Source organism: Microcebus murinus, chromosome 8 (genome assembly GCF_040939455.1).
Source record: "Microcebus murinus isolate Inina chromosome 8, M.murinus_Inina_mat1.0, whole genome shotgun sequence".
Classification (NCBI taxonomy): Eukaryota; Metazoa; Chordata; class Mammalia; order Primates; family Cheirogaleidae; genus Microcebus; species Microcebus murinus.
Window position 1 is genome coordinate 41,659,673 of NC_134111.1, and position 24,373 is coordinate 41,684,045.

Here is a 24,373-nt window from a genome sequence, read left to right on the forward strand (position 1 = left end):
ATAAAGCATCTGTCGCTACATTAAACTATTCCTGTTTTCGATATATTGTGAACATTTCTATTTAGTAGACATTGTCTTGGATTCAGTTACATCTGACACAAAAATTAATGTCACATCATCTTAAGATTGTGAAATAGATGCATCATGTAAAAACATGTACAATTTCTAAAGTTAATAACTAAATGAAGGGTCAAATTATAGTAATTATTCTAGTAGACTTTATAAAGTCATTAGTCTTCATACTTAATAGCATAAACCATTTAACAAATTAACACCATAGTATGATACTGTAGAATATAGGGCATTCTTTAATTTTCACAATTTCCCTTAAGCATTGACCTTCTCAGACACAGGGCAATTATCACTTCTCTAAAGTCAGAGCATATGTTGATTTCTTTAAAAGCACCAGTTGTGATGATGAATGTGCCAAACTTTAGACCTAATTTAGATGGAATATTATAGTGCAACTGCTATTTTTATTTCTCTAGCATTGGAATTAATAGATCATTAACTCTCCATTTTCTTCTACCTAACTGATTTTTGATTTCTAACAATAATTTTTATATTTAATGTAAATTTTACATGAATCTACTGTTTTTTGACCATACATTCTCTCCTTGTATAGCCTACCATATTACCTTTTTCCCTCTTTGAACTGCTCTCCATTTTACATACAAGTGAGTTTTCTTCCTTCCCCTTTAGAAAGGTTTAATAAGATTTTACTTGTCCCACCTCTCTCCTCTAAGGATTATAGAATGCTTATAATTCCCAGTAACAACTGCATATGCTGTACAGATAACTAAATGGGGAACACTGAGATAAGTAACCATGCCTTCCTAAAGCTCAAGGATCTTAAGCATAAGAGTCAATCATTGTAAAATGTTCAAAATAATAATAAACTGTGAAAAACTATTGGGATTGTTTCATACCAAAATCCCCATTTTCAGTAATTCCTTTGAGATGAATGATTCTGTACTATTAAAATTATTTTTATATTCCTATCTTGAAACATTTCTTTTTTCTTCTTCTTAATTACAGATTTTTGTTCATTCTTCTGGGACCCCTGGGAAAGGGTCAACAGTACCATGAGATTGGCAGATCAATTGCAACCCTAATGACAGATGAGGTATTTATTCCAGTTCATTGGGAACATTTTCCCCCACTAGGTATACCTGACTTTTGGAGGTCCCGTTTTCATAACAGTTTGCTATGAATCAGATTTCTCTGTATTGAATCCCATTCTTGCACACTTCCATTTCTCCTTCAGAAAAATTTGTTCCCAAGGGGTAATAAATTAACACATGTGAATATCATATTTTAAAACCTCATACTCTAAAGAAAATTTGTTTTGTGGCACTTAGAATATATTAATTAATATTCCCCTTATAGTATATGTGTTGTCAAAGTAAGCACTATTATTAATGTCATTGCAAATCTTGTTTGGGCCAAAATAATTTTAAGGTCTAAAGGAAAAACCATGGCAGTAATATCTGAATAGTATATACGACACCAAAAAGCCATACATCTGCCAACTCTCTAATATTGCCTGAATATAGATGGTTCTTAACCTGAGAATCTTTGGACTATTAGAAGAGCCATAGATGAATTTCAAGGGACTTGTGATCTCCCTGATACAGCACACAAATTTTTCTATGTAAAAAATTTATATGTAGATTTTTTTGGATTGGGAAAAGCTTTCATCAACTTCTCAAAGAGGTGAATGTCTCATAAATGTAAGATCTTAAATATGAGAATATAAAAAGTAGTATCATACAACTATTTTCTTTGACTTGGATTCTTTGACACATTATGGAAATTTGTTCTTATTGTTAAAGGGAAGAGCAGATGCAATATATCACAGAAGGGGCATTAATTCAAAATTCAGTAGTAAATGAACAAATGGGATTATACATTTTCTAGAATATCATCTAAATAATTTAATAATGTATTTATTGAAATACATGGCTTCAGATACTTGAAAATTCTGTAAAAAGAGTCAATTAGTATTGTACATTACTTTTTCTAGGTTTGTAAAATATGAAAATACGAACTTGTTTTTAAGGTTCGATATAATAAATTCTTCTATCTGTTCAAATTATATTTTATGGTTTCATATGAATTAGTTATTTATTTTTACACATAGGGAAACCAAAAGCTGGAAGAAAAGCATTTTTTTTTATCAGTTTTCATCAGTTTTCAAGAACCAACCTAATGTGTTAATGTCCTATGGCTGCCATAAGAAAATAACCACAAACTGGATAGCTTAGAACAGCAGTAATTTTTGTTCTCTTACATTTTTGAGGCCAGAAGTCTGAAGTGAAGGTGTCAGCAGGGCCACACTCCCTTCAAAGACTATAGGGAAGGATCCTTCTTTGTCTGTTCCATCTTCTCATGGCTCCTGGTGTTCCTTGGCAGAACTTTAATCTCTGCCTTCATCTTCATATGGCCTTTCCCCCACCCTAATCCAGAAAGTTTTCATTTTGGGATCCTTACCTTAATTACATCTGCAAAAAGTCTTATTTCAAATAAGGTCACGTTCTGAGGTTCCAGGTTGACATACATTTTGGGAGGACACTATTCAATCCACTACAATGAGTAACTTAGTCTACGTAGGAAATCTGGGAGAAGACAGGGGAATGAATAAATGCCTTCATGAGGACCACAAGCCTGGTCTAATAGAATTCACATAGTAAAAATATTTCTAAGAAATATCTGGAAGAACATATGTCCAGGAGTAGTTAAAAACAGGCTTGAAGGAAAAAAAAATCCTCATATGCTAGAGTTTCTTCCTAATTCTTTGCTGCTTCTTCCCATTCTTTTCTGGATCCTTCCTTCTTCCCACCCACTAAATTGAAGAGAACTTTGTTCCATAGTTATTCACCCTGACTCCTTCATCATCAGTTTTTCCCTCCTTACTATATAATTTCTCTCAGTTTACAAAAATGACCTAGACTATCCTATCTTTTAAAAAGAAGAAAATAAAAAGAAAGAAGGGAGGAAGGCAAGAAAGGAGATGGGGAGGGAGGAAAGAAAGCTACTTCCTAGTTGTATGATCTTGGACAAGTTAAGTAATCTCAACTCTTTCTGTCTCAGTTTCCTCATCTTTAAACTGGGAATGATAATAATAGTACTTATTTTGTGCTGTTATTGCAATGAATATATATGTATTGCCTACTATATATATAGGAGATATAGTGGTAGAAATTTAAAGACATGGTCATGGGCCTCATAGAACAACCCTGAAGTCATCCTTGCCTCCTCTATTTCTTCCACACCCCAAATCCATCTGTCAGTAAATCCTCCTGGGTTGACTTTTACAATATATCCAGAATCCTACTATAGTACTTCTCACTTTCTGCACTATCCCCTGACTTTCACTATCACTTGGTCCATGTCACTATTGTTATTCTATAATTGCAACAGCTTTTTAATTGTTCTTTCTGCCCGTGCCCCACTTCATTCTATTCTCAACACAACAGCTAGAGCAATCCCTCTTCTGCTCAAGACCTCTAATGACTTCCTCTCATTTACAGTAAAAGTCAAAGTTCTTAGGATGATCTACAAAGTCCTAGAAAATGTCCTTTAGCCTCCTCCATCTTACCTCTAAGACATTATCTCCTGCTACTCTTCCTCTTGCTCAGTCCTCCCCAGGATTGGCCACTTTGCTGCTTCTCAAGCATGATGTGCATGTTCTGCACTGGTGATTCCATCTGCCTAGAAAGCTCTTCTTCCTGTTAGTTCCATGGCATGCATCCTTACCTCCTCAGGCCTTCACTGAGATACCTACTCATTGAGGCCTTTCTAGTCACCCTATTTAAAATTGTAACATCCTCCAGTCATGCCCTTATTCCCCTTTCTTTCTTCATTTTTATCCATAGGACTTGCTATCATATGCCTAAACATATACTCATTTATACTGTTTATCTTCCCTCTTACCTGTACCCTTAGAAGATAAGCTCTATAAGGGTGTGGGTTTTTGCTGGGTTTTGTGCACTTCTGTATTCCTAGCACTTAAATGGTTTGATAAACATTTATTGAACGTTTTAGCAGAGAAAATAGGTATTAAACATCTAATTATATAATTATAATAAGTAATTACAATTACAGTGAAAGCTATCAAGAAGGAGGAGAAAGTGTTAGGACAGTATTAACAAAGTGTCTCACCTTGTTTAAGAGGAGGTCAGGGAAGGCTTTTCTGAGAAGTCAGATATGTGTTGAAATCAGAATGTCAGGTTAGCTAGACAAAGAGAAAGTAGAAAAAAATTTAAATTAATTAAGTTATTAGTGAAATTTGTAATAGGAAAACAAGAATAAACACTGTGTATAATTTAAAATCAAACAAATTGTGTTGTCTATTATCTTTACAGAGCTTTAAAATAGTAGGAAATTAGTTTTCCTGGTTCAATTTGGACATTTGTCTATCTAAAGTAGGGTATAGGCTCCTGTGATCTCTCAAAGCATTTTTTTAAATTAAATGAGATAAAGAATGATTTCAGGAGAGATGCTTCTACCATCTGGGGGATGGTCATGCTGGAGACTCAGACTGTGGGGGGAGGGGAGGAATGGGCATCTATTGAAACCTTAAAATCTGTACCCCCATAATATGCCGAAATAAAAAAAAGAGAGAGATGCTTCTAACAGGAAAAGAATAAAGTCTCACTAAGGATTAAGAACATTTGGAATTCTTAAGTGTTCAGATTTGGTCTCAGGGCCAGGTAAAGATCTTTAAAAGAGTATATTCTGAACCATAAAATCAATGGCTTGTGGCAGGGAAATCTGTGTTTTTAAAATTTAAAAAAAAATCTCCTTCTCAAAATACAACTAAGCCATTAATATATCTTTGATATTTTCATATTATCCTAAGCAAAGACTATCTATATATATCACATCAATGATATTTTATGAAGTGTTCTTAGTTGTAACGTCAAGAAAAAGTCTTTTAAAATGTTCGTTATCACTTTGGCAGCAGTTTAGATTGAGTATCAAACCAGAAACTGAAACAAATGACCTAAATATGGAATAGAATATTTGAAAGCAGAATTTTCCTGGAAATTTTGAGATATCCAATTGCTATAATATAGGTCAGCATAAAGAATAACATAGGAGTCCCTAATCTCAAATATTTGTCTGTTCTGTTTCATCTTATATGAAATACAGAAAGTATCAGAAATATTTATGTTTATTATAAATTAATTTTTCCTCCTTATCCTTGTTTTTAGTTTCCTCACTTAGCATGTTAAGTGTATCATTCTTGTGTATGTTAGTCAGGAGAGATTAGATTATGCTGCAGAAATGACCAACAAAAATCTTAGTGTTTTAAAACAATAAAGGTTTATTTCTGTCGTGAACAATGTCTATCACAAGCTGGCAGAGACACTCTGCTCATCATAATCACTCAGGCACCCAGACTCATAGAAGTTCTTTCTGGACCTGTGTTTTCTCAGTCACTAAAGCAGAAAAAAGGTAATATGATAAGTCATACATTGCCACTCAACTTTCATTCAGAAATGACATATGCACACCTAAGTAGAACACAAAGTGTGTTCTACTTTGCCTTATTAAACAAGGCAAAGAAATGCAATCCTGCCATGTGTCTAGAAGAAAATCTGAAGTATCGTTGAAAAGCTTAGATGACTATCACAATGCATGTGCGTGTAGTGGGAGGGAGGGCATAGGTGTAAAACGTAACATAGTTTGAATGGAAATACACTTTCTGTACTGTACAGATGTGAGATACAGTGGGCCCTCCATATCCATGGGTTCACATCCTCAGATTCAACCAACCACAAATAAAAAATATCCAAGAAAAATAACCAATAAAAAATAACAATACAGCAATTAAAATAATATGAATAACTATGCAGTATAACAACTATTTACATACCATTTACATTGTATTAGGTATTATAAGTAATCTAGAGATGATTTAAGTACGGATGCTTCTTGACTTTTGATGGGTTTATGTCCTGATAAAACCATCATAATTTGACTTATAATATTTTCAACTTAAGATAGTTTTATACAGACTTAATTCCCTTGAAAATTGAGGAACATACTGAATGCATATCACTTTTGCACCTTCATAAAATCAGAAAATTGTAAGACGAACCATAGGAAGTCAGGACCCCTCTGTTTACAGGAGGGTGTGTATAGGTTATATGGAAATATTACACCATTATATGTAAAGGGCTTGAGTCTTCATAGATTTTAGTATCTGCAGGGAGTCTTGGAACCAATCTCCTGTGGATGCAGAGGGATGACTATATTTCCAGAAAATACTAACTTATAACCTTATTATTTTCAAAACTGAAACTAAGTTAACCTTTTAAATTAGTTTATATGTGCCAGGATATAGATATTGCTGAAATTTCTAAAACAGTCTACAAATTTTGATCTCTATTTTTAAGCAAGGGCTTCCTTAAGAAAGTTTGATTTTCCCAGGCATAAATAAGCTTTGCCTAGCTTAAATCATTAATTCTAGCTTAATGAGCTCCCTTTCATCCTCCTTTTCCTTTCTCTTCCTACTTGCTTTTAGAAATTTTAAAATTCATCTTGCATCCTAAGAATAGATATCTGTGTAGATTAATGAAGCAAACTAAATTATACTATTTTACATTACAACCTTCTATAGTGTCAGAACTGCCTATTTCTTCAAATTGTTATAATCACATGTGAGCTATCTGGGATAAAAAACACTAAACACATTACAGTTTTATAATTTTTTCACTGCAAATGATATTTCTGTTTCTTCTAAAGGTATTTCATGACGTTGCTTACAAAGCTAAAGATCGTAATGACTTGGTATCAGGGATTGATGAATTTCTGGATCAGGTTACTGTTCTCCCTCCTGGAGAATGGGATCCAAGCATTCGAATAGAGCCTCCCAAAAATGTTCCTTCCCAGGTATGTATATTTGAAAACATTCCTCACAATCTCATTATTGTGTTTTCTGTTAAATGCATGTCTTAAAATAGCATGACCATCAAAAATACTCCAATGCTTAGGTTATAATCTCTAATAAAGCAGGGCATGAAGGTACAAAATCTTCCTTAATGCTTCCATAATGCATGCACCACACCCCCCTGAGAAACTTGGCGTTTTGATTATAAGCTACAAAATAAAACAGTCCCATATGCCTGGAAAGATTTTAGAACCAATCTAAAAGTTATCACACTGGAGGAAAATTTAAATTTTAATTAACAATGTAAAATATGGCCTGAGAAAAAGTCCACTACTGTCTTTGTATGATCTGATGCATCACTTGGAAATTGGCAAGTATTAGGAGAATTCAAGGCATGGCTTAATCACATTATGTAGAAAACTTCCTGTTACTGCTGATCATAGTAAAAATTGGGAAGATTTTAAAATTATAATTCATATATATATATATATATATATTATTTTTTTTTTTTTTTGAGACAGGGTCTCACTTTGTTGCCCAGGCTAGAGTGAGTGCCGTGGCGTCAGCATGGCTCACAGCAACCTCAAACTCCTGGGCTCAAGCAGTCCTCCTGCCTCAGCCTCCCAAGTAGCTGGGACTACAGGCATGCGCCACCATACCCGGCTAATTTTTTCTATATATATTAGTTGGCCAATTAATTTCTTTCTATTTATAGTAGAGACGGGGTCTTGCTCTTGCTCAGGCTGGTTTCGAACTCCTGACCTCGAGCAATCCGCCCGCCTCGGCCTCCCGGAGTGCTAGGATTACAGGCGTGAGCCACCGCGCCCGGCCTAATTCTTATATTTTTATTACTTTTTTGTGGGTGTATAGTATAAAAATTACAAATATTTTGCTTATGAAATCTAGTGTGTATTTTAGCCATCATGCAATCCAGAAACATATAAATAAAGAGCATTGCTATTGTTTAGGGTCATTATTTTATTGCAGGCATTACTGTTGAGAGTGGTGGCCAAATGTTTGTTAAGCCCACTCCTAATAGTGCCACCTCGATTCCTACTGAATCTGCCTCCCACAACCCTCCCAGTTGTGTACTCAGCCTTGCCTTTGGCCCTTGCCCTGTGAAGTCCAGCTTGGTCTGCCTCCGCTGCCCATTCAAAGTGACAGATGGCCTAACTGACCCAGCCCTGGTCTTAGAAGTTTTTCTGGTTAGCCAGAGGTGGACAAATGAGCAAGTATACCTCTCAGCCATTAGTGCTTAAAAGGTCTCTAAAGTCCACTGTCATTTTAAAGAAAATAACCTGACATCTCATTTCTACATTTTCATTCTAAAGTCATTTCATAATTTTTATTAAAGATTGTTTGCTTACCTTTTATCAACAATAACCATTTTGTGATTCTATAATTACAGCCACATATTTAAGTTGATCTATTATTAAAATAAAAGCAGTTGCTTAAAACATAATTGTAGGGGTTGTAGAGTGTCTCATTTCTGTTCTTGTATACAACTTCGCATTAATGATATTAGAAAAGGCAATGTAATGCTTCCTGAAGTAATAAGATAGAAACTCTTTAATTGATGTTATTTGAAGAAATTCAGCAAAAATATCAATACCCTGAGAGTAAGACTTTAAATGTCACTGTAATACCAATTTGTTCTTCACACATTGAAGGTAAAGTTAAGCACCTTTAAAAACACTTTGTTTTTGAAGAATAATGTTTTTGAAGCAAGTAGAGGTCTCGGAGATCTGTATTTTTTATTATTTTTAGGAGACCCTTTAAAAGCAGAATTAAATATTGGATTCTGGGTATTGAGAGGCAGTAGAGAAAGAACATTAAATTGAGAATCAAGGCATCTGGGTTCAGCCATTATCCATTTGCATGACCTTGAACAAATGCTTTAACCTCCCAACTGATGTTCTGTATCAATGCTATCCAATAGAACTTTCTGCAGTAATGAAAATGTTCTGTATCCATGCTATCCAATAATCAAGCAACTATTGAGCACTAGAAATGTTACTACTGCAACTGAAGGACTGAATTTTTACATTTTAATTAACTTAAATTTAAATAGACATATGGGGTTAGTATCGGGGTATATCAGACAGCACAATTCTATACAATGTATTTGCATTAGAGATACACTGTATGCTACTTTTCAACATTAATACTTTTACAATGTACATTGTAATTAAATAATAGATAGCGTCAGGCCCTTTTTTATTAGATGGAGTAAAATGAATTAATATATATTAAGCACCCTGACCTCATACTCATTTAAATAATATTTTCCCACATGGGATAATTCCTATGGTTTTTATTTTTTTTGAAATGTGCAAAGCACAACATTTCTAAAACCTTTTCCTTTCAGTTAAGACAAGAATAACTTGTCATTTCAAAGGATAACCCTGAAAATATTCATTAGAACATTGTGTCAGTCATTACAATCACTCCCTTGCATGTACTCTAAACTTTGCTTTCCTTTCATGCCGTGTACTTGCTTTGCAACACCACAACCCTGTGAGAATCCAACTCTTTACCTTGTACCTGCATTGATACAGCCTGAGCTGAAGGAGAACATATAACTACCAAGGCTGTTCTCGTGTAAATTCATGATCACGTACCTCAAGTGGCACCTTAATGTTGCAAGTACGTCATACCATACTTCCCTAGTCTAATCATCCTTTCTTGATGGCTATTCCTTACCTGTTCTTCTCTCCTCAAACCTCAAACCTTCAGCACATACTTTTTGACCCTCACTTTTATAGATAACTTGCCTCTTATTTCCCCAAGAAATTGGAAACAATCAAAAAGAACTTCCATAGACTCCCACTATCCTAAATATCAACCTTCCAGCATCTGCATTAATATACTCTGCCTTCCCATGTACTGTTGATGAACTATCCAAAGCCAGCCTTCAACTTGTGTACTAGATCCCATCTCCTCACATCTACTCAAGAACATTACCAACTCTCCTCTTTCTCCTCTTATCAATTTTTTGTTCTGTACTGTATCATTTTTTATTAGCACACAACATATTGTTAATTTACCAATCTTGGAAAAAAAGTATTCTCTTGATACCACTATCCAGCCAGCTATTCTTCTTCATTTCCCTTTGCAACAAAATGCCACAGAAGAGTTCTCCGTGCTACCTGCTTCCAATTACTCTCCTCTGATTCTCTCTTAACACCTACTTCAATAGGCTTTTTCCCCTAGCACTTCATTGAAAAATAGATGAAGATCACCAATAATCTCCACAGCGCTAAATCCCGTGGTCAGTTCTCAGTCTGCACTTTACTTAACCTATCAATCAGCAGCATTTAACAGAGTTGATGGCTCCCTTTTCCCTGGTACACTTTATTTGGCTTCCAAGACACCTCACTTTCTCGGTTTTGCCATTGTAAAACAAGAGCTAACTTATCTCGTAGGGGATAGTTCCCCCAGAAAACCATATAATATTACTTGCCTTCTGAAACTTGTGGAAGCTATGAAATGTTTCCCTAGGTAACTGGGAAGTAGGTATTGAAGGCAATCTTAAATTTCTTTACTAATGTATTCTATTTACCTGTAAAGACAGTTTCCTTCGTCAGTTGACAGATGTCTTCTCTTTTATCTTTGAACTTCAGTCTCATTGTAGCCAGGCATATACCTGGGAACATTGTACAAATATTAAGCAATAAACTTTCCTGTATTGTGTGCATTTCAAAACCTATTTTTGTCATGTTTTAAACCTGTATCATTCTATCTAAATGTCCCATTATATGCACTATCAGTTGATGAGTCACTTTTGTTCTTCACATTTATACTAATTCTATTTTGGAATGGTAGTCAAGTAAAAATGTTAATTGTACCAATTAATTTCTTTTTTTTTTTACTATCCTTTGAAGTGCTTTTGAACACATTGGTGTGCTCTGAGATGACCATAGCTAGGATGTTTTGGTAGGACTTTCTGATTTAAAAAAAAAATCTTTGTCATTGACAAAAATGGGTATAATAGACCTATGGGAAAACAGCACTACCTAAATCCTGTTAATTTGTCATTGATTAGAAGCCTTGTTTTTGCAATAGTCAATTAGAAGCCTTTGTCAATTAGAAACCTTGTTTTTGCAATGGTCTTTGAGCCTCTATGAGTCAGAAAGGCCCATAATACAAATTATTTCCTGGGAAGAAAGATAACAGCTGCAATAACAGAGGAAAATATGCTTTTATTTTATTTTATGTTATTTTTCTGAGACAGGATCTCTGTTGCTCAGGCTAGAGTACAGTGATGTCATCATAGCTCACTGCAACTGCAAACTCCTGGGCTCTAGCAATCCTCCTGCCTCAGTCTCCCGAGTAGCTGGGACTATAAGTGCATGCCATTATGTGTGGCTAATTTTCTCATTTTTTTTTGTAGAGATGGGGTCTTCTCTTGCTCAGGCTGGTCTTGAACTTCTGACCTCAAGCAATCCTCCCACCTCAACCTCCCAAAGTGCTAGGATTACAAGCATGAGCCACTGCACCCAGCCTAGGAAATATGCTTTTAAAATAGTGATAATAATTAATGTTTATTGAAAGGTTAAACTATGCCAGGCATATAACACACACCGTGGCTAACACCTCCTCACCCCACTTGGCCTCTCTCTGCCCCTTCCCTTTTTTCATACCTCCTATCTCTACCTAATATTGTAAATTTATTCTCTTTCCACTAACAGAATGCTCACCTTTGCAACTCTAGCATTCATGACAATGAATGACACATACTAGGCACTCAATTAATATTAGTTAAAAGAATAAACACCTGTAGCCTCATTTAATTCTCTCAGGTATGATATAAGATAGGTAACTGTTGTCACCCCCCAGCAAATGAAGGAGGGAACTGAAGCTCTAGGAGGCTACATAACTTCCCAGAGTTCAAGCAGCAAATAAGTAACAGATCCTGGGTTTTTAGTCACTCTGCATATTGCTTCATGGAAAAAAAAATTGTTACTGTTAGTAGAATTAACACCTGAAATTAAAACAAAACCAAACAAAACAAACAAAGAAACTTCCTGCAGGAGAAGAGGAAGATTCCTGCTGTGCCAAATGGAACAGCAGCCCACGGGGAAGCTGAGCCCCACGGAGGACACAGTGGACCTGAACTCCAGCGAACCGGAAGGTTAGTGAAAATCACTCGCGTGGGACTTCAAGGACCAAGTGACATATCATTCTTGTCTGTCGGGAATTGCTAGTTTGAGATCTAATTTGTTTTATACCTTTAATACCTACTTTTTGTGGGTGAGAATGCCAATTAATTCGATTTCTCTAAAGTTACTAATGATTATCATTACTGTTAAACTAAAGCAGTGGATACACCATTCCATTTTATCTTACTATAAGTCTTTTCATTTTGCTGTGCATAAAATGCATTCCCAGATTCTTAGAATAAGAAAACTGTCAATTGATTCTTCCAAAAGAGCCCGTTGAAAGCGTCAAGTTCAAGATAGAAATAAAACTGAATACCAAGAACTCAGTCTTGTAGACCCTATCTCATTAAATGCAAGTAGGATGTATATAATGGTACTTCTTATTTTTACGGCTGTGATTTGAAAGAGCTATATGATTTATTTTTCTAATCACACATCTTTGAAGAGATGAAAGCTTCAATTTATTTCTTAAAATGGTTCTTTATGGCTTTTTGACAGCTTGTCTCTCTCCAAGCAATGTGTGAGCAGAAAATCAGAAACCCTTGGGTGGGTCTCTCTTCAGGGAATATGTGAACACAGCCTCTATTATAATTAAAGGCAATTGCAAAGGCTTTGCAGGATTGGTGCTCCCTGCCCCCAAGGCCGGTTCCTGTACTGCTTGCAATGTGTCCTCTAAGCTGATTTTCCAGTTCCTGACAACTCTGCATTTTAATTCTGTGTTCTTTCCCTTTATGTATGTTTTGTCTCTGAGGAAATGTCCTTTAACGTCTTCCTCAGGCTCGATATGTAATTTGAAATGGTTCAAACAATTTTTTCCTTTTCCCGTCACTGGAAGCTTTGTTACTCATTCTGTTTGCTTTCATACTTTCAAATGCTGTCTTTTTATTTTTGGTGGTATTTTTTTTTCTCTTTCTCAGGTGTAACATGCCACATAGCTTAGATTTTTTTCGAAGTTCACTTTTCCTTACTGCTTCCTAAATCCTCCCAGGTCACCAATATCCGGTATCTTCGCTTCTCCAGAGTTCTTCCACAGATTCTGTTGCTGACATGACTTGAAGTATCCATTACTCATCTGCTCTCCTGGAGTTGCTGGTGTACATCTGGGCTGCTCTTGCACTGTTCTCTGTAATGAACTCCCACTTCCGGATTTAGATTTTTACTGCTAAAAGCACATTTATTACGCAGTAATATAACAGCTATTCAGACTAATGTATGCGCTAATAAGTAATTAATTAGAAAGCAATGGTCTAATATAAAGTTCTATCAAAACTATAAATATTAATTACTAATTAATAGTTCATAACCACCTCAAATCTTTTGGGGATTAGGTGGGATGTAAATTATAAATGAATGTATAAATAGACTGGTAGAGTAAATCTGCTTTGAATTATGGCTCTGATAAGTTAGCAAATTATTCAGAAATGATCCCCCAAATTAAAAATATGCATATGTCTTACCAAACACAGGTAGAGAAACCTAAGGTGATCTTTGTGTGTGTGTGTAAATTTCACAGGTTCTCTGCAAGCTTTTCTGAGTTTCAAATGTCCTTTTTTTTAATTGAAATTTCATTCTTCTCAACCCTCTCCTACTCCATATCTCCCTAATGGAAGCAGTCACTAGGAAAGCATAGTGATATACCCACTATACCCACATAATAGTAAGATAGTTGCTATATATTATAATTATTAGGTCTATATCATATCAGGGAAATTAAAAATAATGGTGAAAATTTTCAGTTATTCTGAATGCATACATTTTTCAAGGCCAACCAGAATTTATTTCTGAAGAGAATAATTATTTTTGAGGTACCTCTAGGATTACCAAATGAATATTCTTATTCATAAAATGAATAACAAAAGTTTAACATTTTTGTGTGATCCAAGTATATTCAGCATTCTGTCAGGAAATTGAAACATAATAGGTTTTTTCACCATTAACTTTCATGTAGGAACTTAATCATAGTCTTATTCATTTTAATATCACATCTTTATTCCATGGAGCACAAAGAACTTCAAATGTTAAGTCTGCATATCATTATTAAATGTCCAAAGAATGAGAATACCTGTTTATTAAAGCTCTCATTTCTAATAGATTAAAAAAATTAATCCCCAACTTTTAAGCAACATTTTATAGTTTAATACTTTTTAAATTAAATATCCTCTTTTAAATGTTTCAACATAATTTTAGATATATTTAGAATAAATGAATTTATACCAAGTAAAGTCATTATTGTCTTGTGAATCCTAGATGTTGGGATATGCTAAGGCAATAGTGGATAAAAATTACATTTATCTACTTTGGTTATTATGAGGTCCCCTCCTCTAGTTTCCTAAAAATGCAAACAACTATAGAATTTATCTATCTCTATTAAGTATTGCTGTTATCCACAAGACCATTTAAATGTCTCCCTGGAACAATATCTGGTGAGGGATTTTTGTAAATTTATTTTTTATTTTTTAGCAGAGAGAGTAGGTAACTGGAGCCATGGTTAAACACTGCTTTTTCTCTCTAGGGTGATGTTCACTATTGGAGTATACAAAAGCCAGTTAACCCTCCCTCCCTCACTTTCTGCTATGTTAAATGGAATGCAAACAGTTAGAAAATACTGCCAATGGTGAAGGATGGTAGCCCTGAATTTAGGAGGAGTAGGTTGATGTAGAAATATCACAGATTAGAGTGATCTTTGAATCTCCTTATTTGAATTTTGATTTGTCAACAGCTCTGAACCTTGTTTTAGAGAACCTGAAATTTTTGGTTGTTGACAATGATATTTGGTTAGGAATTGAGGTAACCTAGTGATGCAAAGCCATCCCTGTAGATCATGGTAATACCACGTAGCAGGTTAATGTGGGTCTCACCTCTGCTGATGGAAAACGTATACTGTGACCTGGCAACAAAGCAAATGAGCATTTTGATTGGTGTGCTTTTTTTATATTCGTATTTCACTATTGTGTTTTCCCCCTATTTTAGGATTTTTGGGGGACTTATTTTAGATATCAAAAGAAAAGCTCCATACTTCTGGAGTGACTTCACAGATGCTTTCAGCCTGCAGTGCTTAGCATCTTTTCTATTTCTCTACTGCGCGTGTATGTCTCCTGTCATCACATTTGGAGGACTGCTGGGAGAAGCAACTGAAGGGCGTATAGTATGTATTACGCTTTTCTCTGAACTTTGAAACTGAAACCATTTTTAGGCATAGTTAGATAAGTGAGCATTTAATTTTGGATTCCTTTATGAGGAGAGATTTAATGGATGGTCTGGCAGATAACCTTCATATGAATTTTCTGAATGGCAAGTGGAACTGGTAATCTGGGTGTGGAATATCTCAGAACAAGTAGTTCTGAGTCTTATAGAAGGTTCTGATCTGATGCTGTTCCCTTTGGCCCCCAATCCTAGACTAACTTTAGGCTCAGTTTTTACCTTTCAAGATGACCATTTCCCATATACCCGGGCCATTTTTCTGTCCAGACATTAATCCTGAATATATTTAAACTTGTGGTAAGGCAACAGAAATATGAGATAGGAAGGTGGAAAGGACACCCCCCCCCATTTACTACCATTCATTTTCTGCTTACTGTTGGCCCATTTTCTCATATTCGTATCTCAAGTCCTGCCCAGGATTGCTAGGCTTTTCATAATGAAGGAGAAAGTACATACCCATGTATTTTAAACATTTTCTCCCTAGTTACTATGGCTGCGTATACAGCTCAAGTAATGGAACCATTTATATCTCTACACAGAGTGCAATCGAATCTCTCTTTGGAGCATCCATGACTGGGATAGCCTATTCTCTCTTTGGTGGACAGCCTCTTACCATATTAGGCAGTACAGGACCAGTTTTGGTGTTTGAAAAGATTTTGTTTAAATTTTGCAAGTAAGTGTCATGTACTCTTGGCCTTTAGCCCCTTTCTTTTTCTTTACTGTATTTATACTTCTCCCAGCATCACTTTTGGAGGACTGTTGGGAGAGGTGGAAGTGGCTGATTTGATTCAGCTTGTCATTTTTTGTCTCTCCATGGAAATAGAGGAAAAGTAAAAGATTTGTATATATTGTTATTTAATCTTTATAAAAAGTAAGATTCAGTTCTAGGCACTGAGAAACCCCTTTTAGTTTTGTCCCCTTAGATGTTCCCTTTAGACAAAGTCTTGAGTTTAGATACTCATGGGATGTGAAGTTTATTTACTTACTTCCTGAATTACACTGATTTTCATTTATTTAAATAGTTTCAAGCTGTTAAATGACCTTCTTTCCACTGTTCTTTCCTTTTCCTCCTCCTAGAGAATATGGGCTGTCATACCTATCTTTAAGAGCTAGTATTGGACTTTGGACTGCCACCCTATGTATCATACTTGTGGCCACTGATGCAAGTTCTCTTGTCTGCTATATCACCCGGTTTACTGAAGAAGCTTTTGCTTCTCTAATTTGCATCATTTTCATTTATGAAGCCCTGGAGAAGTTGTTTGAGCTCAGTGAATCATATCCAATCAACATGCATAATGATTTGGAACTGCTGACACAATACTCGTAAGTACCATTTCCCCTGCTGGCTGGGGCCTTTCTTTTTACAAATATTGCTATTGTTGTAAGAAATATGAGGAACTTACTCAGCAGAGAATGTGCCTTAAATTGATTCATGACCTAAATCCCAGATTTTCAGAGCCGAACAGGATTTTAAAAGTCATTTAATCAGCCACTCATCTGATATTTATGTTCTCATTATACCATCTCTGCCAAGAGTATCTTTTTGAAGTTCTATTTATCAAGTATTCTCTAAAAGAAGGAAATAATGAGCCAAGTCAATTTTAACGTACGCAATTTTGCTTTCGTAAAACATACACATGTTTTGGTCTTTCTTCTGGGTCTTTTCAATTTATTATAATCTAAAGAAACATAGTAATGAAAATATAAGATTTCAGATTTAGAGCAGTGAGGTAAAGGAGACTCATTGGGCCTCTGGCTGGCACTAGCTTGACATTTGAAAGTGTGATAAAAACAAATCACTGAGTTTAATATTGGTTTTGGAACTTGTAACATTTACGATGAAAATATTCAGGTATTACTTGTTGAAGGTGATATTACAGTTAAGGACTAAAAATGAGATTGGCCCTATTGCTGCTCTTTGTAGTTTTGGTGTGCCAGCAGTTTGGAGTTGCTCTAAGGCTTTGTCTCCAGACTATATGTGGCCATTAAATGATACTTTTGTTTAATTTTAGAATTTTTTTGTTGCATTTATGCATAGATTTTTATGCAGCAAATATTTGAAGCAGTATGTTTTTTTATCAGAGGTTTTTAAAACCTCTGCATTGTCTGTTTTTCATATAAACTGCTTAGATACGGTTTCATACCCTTTGAAAAATTTTTATCTTTATTTATTATTAGAAGTTTAAATTGTTGAAATTAGATCAAAATAGTACAATGTTATACTTTCATTTAGAATGGTTTAATAATACAATGTTGAAAATAACAATTTTTTAGTACTCTGACTTTTTTTTTCTTTTTGGTCTTTAGCGATAAGAAAAATTCCTATAAAATATTATAGCTAGGACATAATATGTCTGAGATTGTGATCATTGAAAACTAAGTATGTGTATAATGCCACATATTTTGTACAGATATAAGATATTGGAGAAAGGACATGTTTAGGAACTACATTTCAGATATCCTTTATACTTGGGCCTCCTATATTCAGATTTCCTTAAATTCATAATTTAACAACCAGATAACAAAATGTCTTTGATTTTTTTAAAAAGATTTTCCTAGCTCCTCTGGCATCCTAACCTTATAATGTGGTAATATGTAGACCTTATATTTGAAGATATAAGCTTTTCTTTCATTGTGCCAAGAGCAAGTGTCAAGATAATCTATTTAGTTTTGAGAATATATACGTTATACCAGATGATCAAGCTGAATATGTCAAGTTAGCAATAAGTAATGAGTTTGTGGGAACAATTTTTTCTTGGTTGCTTTGATTTTAGGAAATGGCAAAAATAGAATGAAGTATTCTGCTTGTGTAAAATGAAATGTTCCTTCAATGTATAGTAATAATCTAAAGCTCTTAAAGATGGCTAGCTAAAGAAAGATTAGTGATCCATATCAGTGTTTTACAATTGGTTGGACCAAAGCAAAATGCAGTGTCTATTGCTATTGTTTCTAATATATGTAGGGAGAGAGAGACTAGAGTTCAATAAAATATAATGATTACCAAGCTGTAGAAGGAGAGATCTCACTACTTGGTTAGGAAAACTGTTTGTTTTTGTTTTTATTTTTTTATGTCTTTTTGTTTTCTCCAACTCTCAGCCCTCTACATAACCCAGGATAGTGGATCTGTTCCAAATATATGTTATTTACTAGCTGACATTATACTCATAGAAGAATACCCTCTTTCTCATCCCCTTAACTAGATTTGAACTTCTCTTAAAATATTAATGGAAAACATGCAATAATTTTACCTCCCAAAGTCCCAGAATAATACTGAAGACAAGGTTAAGTGATAACATGTATTGAATAATGGAACATGTTGCAAAATAATTGATATCACCTGGCCAGTCTTGTTCGGCAAGAAGAGACAATTTGACAACTGTACTATTCAAGATTTCAGCTAGAAGTTTTGAATAAATTTGACGCTTTATGAGAAGTTCGACATGGGATAAAGATATATACATTTGGATTCATAAAACTAGTTCTGATTGAAAATTTAGACAGGGTACTAATATGGTGAAGAAATCATCAGGAAGAACCCAGAGAAGCAGGACTGCAATTTATAGCAGAACTCCAAAAGTTGACCAGAGAAGTGGGGAGAAAGAAAAGGAAAGGAAAGTTACCAGAGTTCATGGATCTTTTAGCACTCACCAGTCAAAAAATAAAGAATGAAGCAGATTTTAAAAAAACCTCTGTGTTTTAACTTTTTTTAATCAAATTTTTTTGCTACATGTACACTTAACTGAATTTATGCATAATTTCTTGCAACACAACTTTGTAATTATATTTTTATGCATTTACTCAAATAATATCTGTATACCTCCACTAGATTAATCTTAATAACTAAGTCATGACTATTTGCCACACCCTTGTACCCACTGTACCTAGCAAAGTGCTCAGGACATATTATAATATATATGGACATGTTTGTTCATAGTTTTACAATTCTGAAAATTCTTTTTACGACTGATATGTAAATTATAAATAAAGATCGCCCCAACAGGCTGATTTTTAGAAAGTGAATTGTTTAACAGCTTAGAATCAAATAAATACAAAAGTAGGCACTCAAGGAATGATTATTCAATAAATAAACTTCTAACAGTACACTTCATTCTTGATTCTTAACCCAAACATTTGCTATCTTTGTTTTCTGTTGCTGCTTTAGAACTAAATTCTTGTTTTAATGATAAAATCGTGTTTTCAGTAGCAGTAGTATCCAGTATAATAGTTTATTATTTACTTGTTTTGTTCTCATTGCCCCTAGTAGATTATGAACCTTTTGTGGACAGAATTAGTGTCTTTTTATCATTCTACCTTCAGAGAGCTAGGTAATCAGTAGATAGCAATAAACTTTTGTTGTGTCCTTGAACAATGTTATCCTTCATATGCATTTTCAGCTACTATTTTCTTTTTCTACGACTATGGTTTTGAATTATAGATCTTAAATAGAATTATCTTTCATATGTTCTTATCAAATAGTTATGAAAGGGCAGCAATTTACATGGGCACCAAATATTGGAGAGAGAATGCTAAGCAGGTATTGGTGGTTTCTCAGTTTCTTCCTTAAAGATGCATTGAATAACTACTGTTATGTGGCCATACTTTGGTGAGATGTGATAACTATTCTCAGAGTTCACAGTCTTTGAAGTACTGACCTCATTTTTCTTTGCTTCCTGAATTGACCTAGATTTAAGGATACATTCTGAAATATTTAAAGTGAAATGCAGTAATGTTTTAATTTACGTTAAAATACCTCAGCACAGACACTGTGGTACTAAATGTATGTTAGGTTAAGTTATAAGCATGGGCAGCTAGTATTCTGATCAGGAGTCTAAACTCCAGGAGTGGTTAGTTAGCATTAAAGCAGAGAGGCTACACTCTAGAAAAGCTACACTCTAGAAAAGCTACTATAAACCCTGTGGTTATTAGCCACATCCCAGTTCTACACTGAGGCTTTGCTGAATGTCAGAAAAGGATTTTCACTTGAAAAATTACTGATTTGCTAATTAATATGCTGAAATATATTGGTAAAATTAAAAGTATTCAAGATATGTGGATTGAATATGATATTTCTAATCTTGCCAGAGGCAATTTAAGAATCTAGCAAGTGAATCATGTAGTCTCAACTCCTAGGGATGGTATTCAAGGCTTGATTTGTAGCTGATCCTGTGTCCAGTCATTTTTGGTGACTGATGTCACTAAAACTGTACCAGAATCCTGAGTAATGATATTGTCATGTCATTCTTGAATGAACCTTTCATGAAAGATGAAGTCAACGTACATAGAGTAAAAGAGATAGAGCTTCAATGAGCTGACAAAACAGGTTATAGGAAGAGCTCTTCCCACATTTCCCAATAAGTGTTTGTTTAATATATATAATCTGTATGTGTAATTGAAAAAATAGTACTCTTCATCTTTGCCTTTCTGAGACACATTAGTACATAATTTGCCTATAGTCTGTGAGATCATACAGCTTTTTAATATTTCTTCCAACTGCTGGAATTTTAAAATTTCTCTAAAGCACTGTTTTCAACCGCTGATACATATATCATCAGTGAAGAGAAGAAGTTTAGATAGGCAACAAAGTTGTTTTCTTTAAGGAAGTATTCATAATAAAATCTTCTTCCAAATATTTCACTGGAATTTTATATCCTTAAAAGTCATTGTAAATGAAAAATATAATTAATAATAAAGGCATATAGATATTTGAGTAGTTAGAAATACATAGCTATAAAAAGTTATGAACCATTGCTCTAGTAACTGCCTTGCAATTTCAGCTTCTAAAACATCAGTTAAAATAAATTCCGGCCTCATTAAATTTTTAATTACAGAGAAAGTAGCATTTTTCAAAGTATTTTTGAATATTTCACTTTATATTTACTGAAATCTTGTGGAGCAGATAAGATCTGTTTTATAGAACAAGTTAATGAGTTATGACTTACCAATAATCAAATGAAACATAGTGAAGGATAGAACCCACTTTTTTTTTCAATATAATGCTTTTTCTAATTAGGTGGTGTAATCTCTTTCTACCATTCAACTTTATCTCACCCATTGGGTTGGGCAGATTGCTGTAGATTCTTTATGAGATTAATGTAATGTCAGCATTGGCACTATGTATATGATTTAATAACTTTACTCTCCAGGAGCTTAGTGATTATCAGAAAAGGTCTAGAGATGTCCTTTGGACATAACAGCTGCTCAAATAGTATTTGTTGATCAATAAGTGAAGGAGGAGGCTACACAGTCAAATAATTACAATGTGTTACAATAAGAACTGAAGATATAGATGTAGGTATAATGGCCTAGGGAAAGAAGTAACCAACTACCCAGGGGAGCTCAGAAGTATTCATGGAGGAAAAAAAACCAAAGTAATCTTTTCATCTCTGTTGTACCTGTCACTTGAGTTTATTGTATGTGGCATATCTATGTTTCTCTGTCTCTCTCCTTGTACCTGTGAGTGTTCCATGAGGAAGTCATCACTGGAGTGGAGGCTAGTTAGGTAGATAGAATTGACCCCTGGGGACCAACTGGCAGAAAGCCTTAAAATTTGAAGTAAGTTTTAACTGGTACAAAGGTCACTGGGGATGTTGACAAGGCTCTAGGAAGAATTATGTGACAACAGGTTAAATGGTGATCCCAGGAAGTGAAGCAAGGAATAATAACCCAGGCATGAAATGTTTATGCCCTGACTATTGACTGAGACAATGGTAATGGGAAGAAAGCAAAAAACTGGAAAAGAAGAAAAATGAAAATTGCCAAGGCTTGCTTCATTCATTCAGTAAGTATAATAATAATGGAATGCCCTTTAGTTTCTAGGAGCTATGACAGAAACTTTGCATATATGACTTCATATAAACGTCAGGATAACTTTGTGGGACAAGTATTACCCCTGCTTTACAGATGACCAATCTAGGGTTCCAATAAGTTAAATAATTTGCCCAATATCACATAGACAATGAATGGTAAATGAGAGTCAAACCCAGGTCCATTTGATCTTAAAGCTCATGAACTTTCTCCTATGACACAGTAAAGTAAAAATAATAGTAAAGGATTACAATAACTGTAACTCCTTGAAGGCAGGAACTTTCATAGATTTCTATGTATCTCTAATAGGACTTAGCATAGTACACTGTTCAAAATAATTTTAAATTGTTGTATCAGTCAATGAACAAATAAGGTTGCCTGTTTTGTGCCAGGTACTTGGGTGAAGAAATGACAACATAGATGGGATCCCCACCGTCATGGAACTTACTGTCTATGGAAAGAGTCAGACATTAAATTACACACTCAGTCTTTAATTGCAGTTGACATAAGTGCTATCAGACAAAGGTATAAAGTGCCAAGAGAATGAGAAATATTTCCAAGGTTATATATTTAAAGGCTAAGGAGAAGACATATCTACTTGTATGGAGATGAAATTCAGATGAGAACAAGTTTAATAATTTAGTGGAAAAAGTTTTTATATTTTTAATATTATCTAGTGGTGGTGGTGTTTTATAAAGTTATGTTGCATATTCTTGAAAAGCTATTTTCCCCATAATATTATATAGTAATATGTCTGAATGATATGGCAGAGAGAAATGTATAAGTACTTAGCAAATCTCATTTCAGAATAAAATCCAAAATATTGAAATAGATGTATTCATAAATGACTTGTCCCTGTATTATTTAAATAGTTATCTTAATAGGAGCTAATTAAATGTTTAATAGTAGGAAAAGGAGCAAGTAAGCTATGTTGTATCCCTTTAAAATGATGTTTCTAAAGGATAATGTAGCAATATGGAAAATGGTAATATTATAGTGCTATATAAAAAAAGATAAAAACATTGTATGCTCATAGAAATATGTTGAAAATATACATAAGAACTACTTAAAGAGATATAACAAAAAATTATAGCAACTATGGTAGAAAGACTATGAGAGGCTTTTTTTATTTTATAAATATTCTGTAGTGTGGTTTTATTACTTTTGCAATTTTCAAAAAGAATAACCATAAAAAAAGTTTGGCTTCTACAGATAGATGAGGATTCTCTGATTTTATGTTTTATATTAATATCTAACTTGTTACCCAGCACTTTGGGAGCTAACTTAGTCAATTAAAAGACTTGGAAAAAAAATGAATCACAAACCATTACTGCTCAGTGCACACAGGAAGATACTATTAATAACTACAAAGGCAAAAGGAGAGCATCTGCAACCCAGAGACCAAAATTAGTAATAATGTTGAAGGGAGTTCTACCAAATTATGTTTTCCAGAAGACAGCCACAGGCTCTTCTTGTGTAAGGAAGACTGATCACCTCTATTAGCCTTGAAACAAAAGCAAAGACTTCAGGCTGAGGGCATTTAATTATAATGTTTATCTAATCACTCTGTAGCCATTTATATAAACAAGATGGCTTACAGCACTAGCTGTTCTGTGGACAGTAAAGGGTACTAGTGGATGTATTTTGTAAAACGTATATTTTAAGCCAAACAATCCAACACCACAAGTCAAAATTATCGGTGTCTCATGCTGGTGTTTGCTTTCTACACATCTGATGAAGGGCTGATAACAAAAATCTATATAGAACTTTAAAAAATCAACAAGAAAAAGCCCAACAACCGCATCAATAAATGGGCAAAGGACATGAACCAAAACTTTTCAAAAGAAGACAGACTAATGGCTAGCAAACATATAAAAAACGTGCTCAACATCTCTAATCATTAGGGAAATGCAAATCAAAACCATAATGAAATATCACCTAACTCCAGTGAAAATGGCCTTTATCAAAAAGTAGCAAAACAACAAATGCTGGCATGGCTGTGGAGAGATTGGAACACTCTTCCACTGCTCGTGGGAGTGCAAATTAGTACAACCCCCGTGGAAAGTAATTTGGAGATATCTCACAGAGCTAACAATAGAAATGCCATTTGATCAAGCAATCCCACTACTAGGCATCTACCCAAAGGAAAAAAAGACATTCTATAATAAAGACATCTGCACTCAAATGTTTATGGCAGCACAATTCACAATTGCAAAGATGTGGAAACAACCCAAGTGCCCTTCAGTCCATGAGTGGATTAATAAAATGTAGTATATGTATACAATGGAATACTACTCAATTACAA

General features: G+C 34.4%; 1 protein-coding gene across 11 annotated transcripts in view; it reads left to right on the forward strand.

The window, feature by feature from the left end:
• The window catches only part of SLC4A10 (solute carrier family 4 member 10), a 302,950-nt gene that overhangs the window by 207,969 nt on the left and 70,608 nt on the right, over positions 1–24,373 (forward strand). For all 11 annotated transcript variants that reach the window (XM_012735715.2, XM_012735716.3, XM_076005601.1 and 8 more), the window contains 6 exons: positions 1,039–1,126; positions 6,757–6,903; positions 11,935–12,035; positions 15,034–15,208; positions 15,804–15,937; positions 16,342–16,587. In XM_012735715.2, the coding sequence (XP_012591169.1) occupies positions 1,039–1,126; positions 6,757–6,903; positions 11,935–12,035; positions 15,034–15,208; positions 15,804–15,937; positions 16,342–16,587 (891 nt within the window). The remainder of the gene's footprint in view (positions 1–1,038; positions 1,127–6,756; positions 6,904–11,934; positions 12,036–15,033; positions 15,209–15,803; positions 15,938–16,341; positions 16,588–24,373) is intronic.